The sequence below is a fragment of the Hippocampus comes genome, unplaced genomic scaffold (assembly GCF_001891065.2).
Source record: "Hippocampus comes isolate QL1 unplaced genomic scaffold, H_comes_QL1_v1.1 C16734824, whole genome shotgun sequence".
Classification (NCBI taxonomy): Eukaryota; Metazoa; Chordata; class Actinopteri; order Syngnathiformes; family Syngnathidae; genus Hippocampus; species Hippocampus comes.
In genome coordinates, this window is record NW_017837802.1 from 1 (window position 1) to 766 (window position 766).

General features: G+C 40.2%; 1 protein-coding gene across 1 annotated transcript; it reads left to right on the forward strand.

The window, feature by feature from the left end:
* Nucleotides 1-6: 6 nt before the first annotated feature.
* Nucleotides 7-488, forward strand: LOC109509026 (NCK-interacting protein with SH3 domain-like). Its single transcript, XM_019858957.1, has 2 exons — nt 7-76; nt 154-488. The coding sequence occupies exons 1-2, from the start codon at nt 7-9 to the stop codon at nt 366-368; spliced, it is 285 nt and encodes a 94-aa protein (XP_019714516.1). The 3' UTR covers nt 369-488.
* Nucleotides 489-766: the final 278 nt, after the last annotated feature.

The window sequence follows — 766 nt, forward strand, 5'->3', positions numbered from 1 at the left end:
GCCATCATGCAGCAGCTGAAAAAAAAGAATGTCAAAGTTCTGACCGAAAAAGTGCTGCTGCTCCTCAACCGAGGAGGTACCTGATTGTTTTACCGGCGTCCGTCCACCTGTCTTACACACCACCAACATCATTATATATTCACTCCTCTGCAGACGACCCCGTGTGTATGTTCAAGCACATGCCGCCCGCGCCTCACGCCGTGCTCAAGTTCCTGCAGGATGTCTTCGCCAGTCAAGAGACGGCCGACATCTTTTACCGCACCGACATGATGGTGATGATTGACATAGCGGTGCGGCAGATCTCTGACCTTTCACCCGGAGACAAGGTGAGCTGGGGAGACACTAAAAAGTGCATAAAATCACTATGATAATTCCCGGGCCCTGTGTCTTAAAATCGACTCAGAAATGTTATGCTATTTGAAAAAGATAACAAGTTTTTGTCTCATGCCAAGCTAGTGACTTATTAGTCAGTCTCAAGCTTCAAAGTCATTATTTAAAAACGGTCAAAATCGATCCTGCACACCTCATAATAATAATAATCATCATCATAATAATCATAAAAATAATGATAATATATAATCACTGACGGCTCACTGTGACCATTACCAGGATAGTCAGAATAGAAAATGAATAGATGGAAAAGCAGTGAAACCGAATCAGCAAAGAGAGATATTCAGAATCAAATATAATAAAATGTGACACACTTATGGAATTTTTATGGATATTAATAAATAAACAATAAAGACTGCTAAAGTTTTTTTTTTTT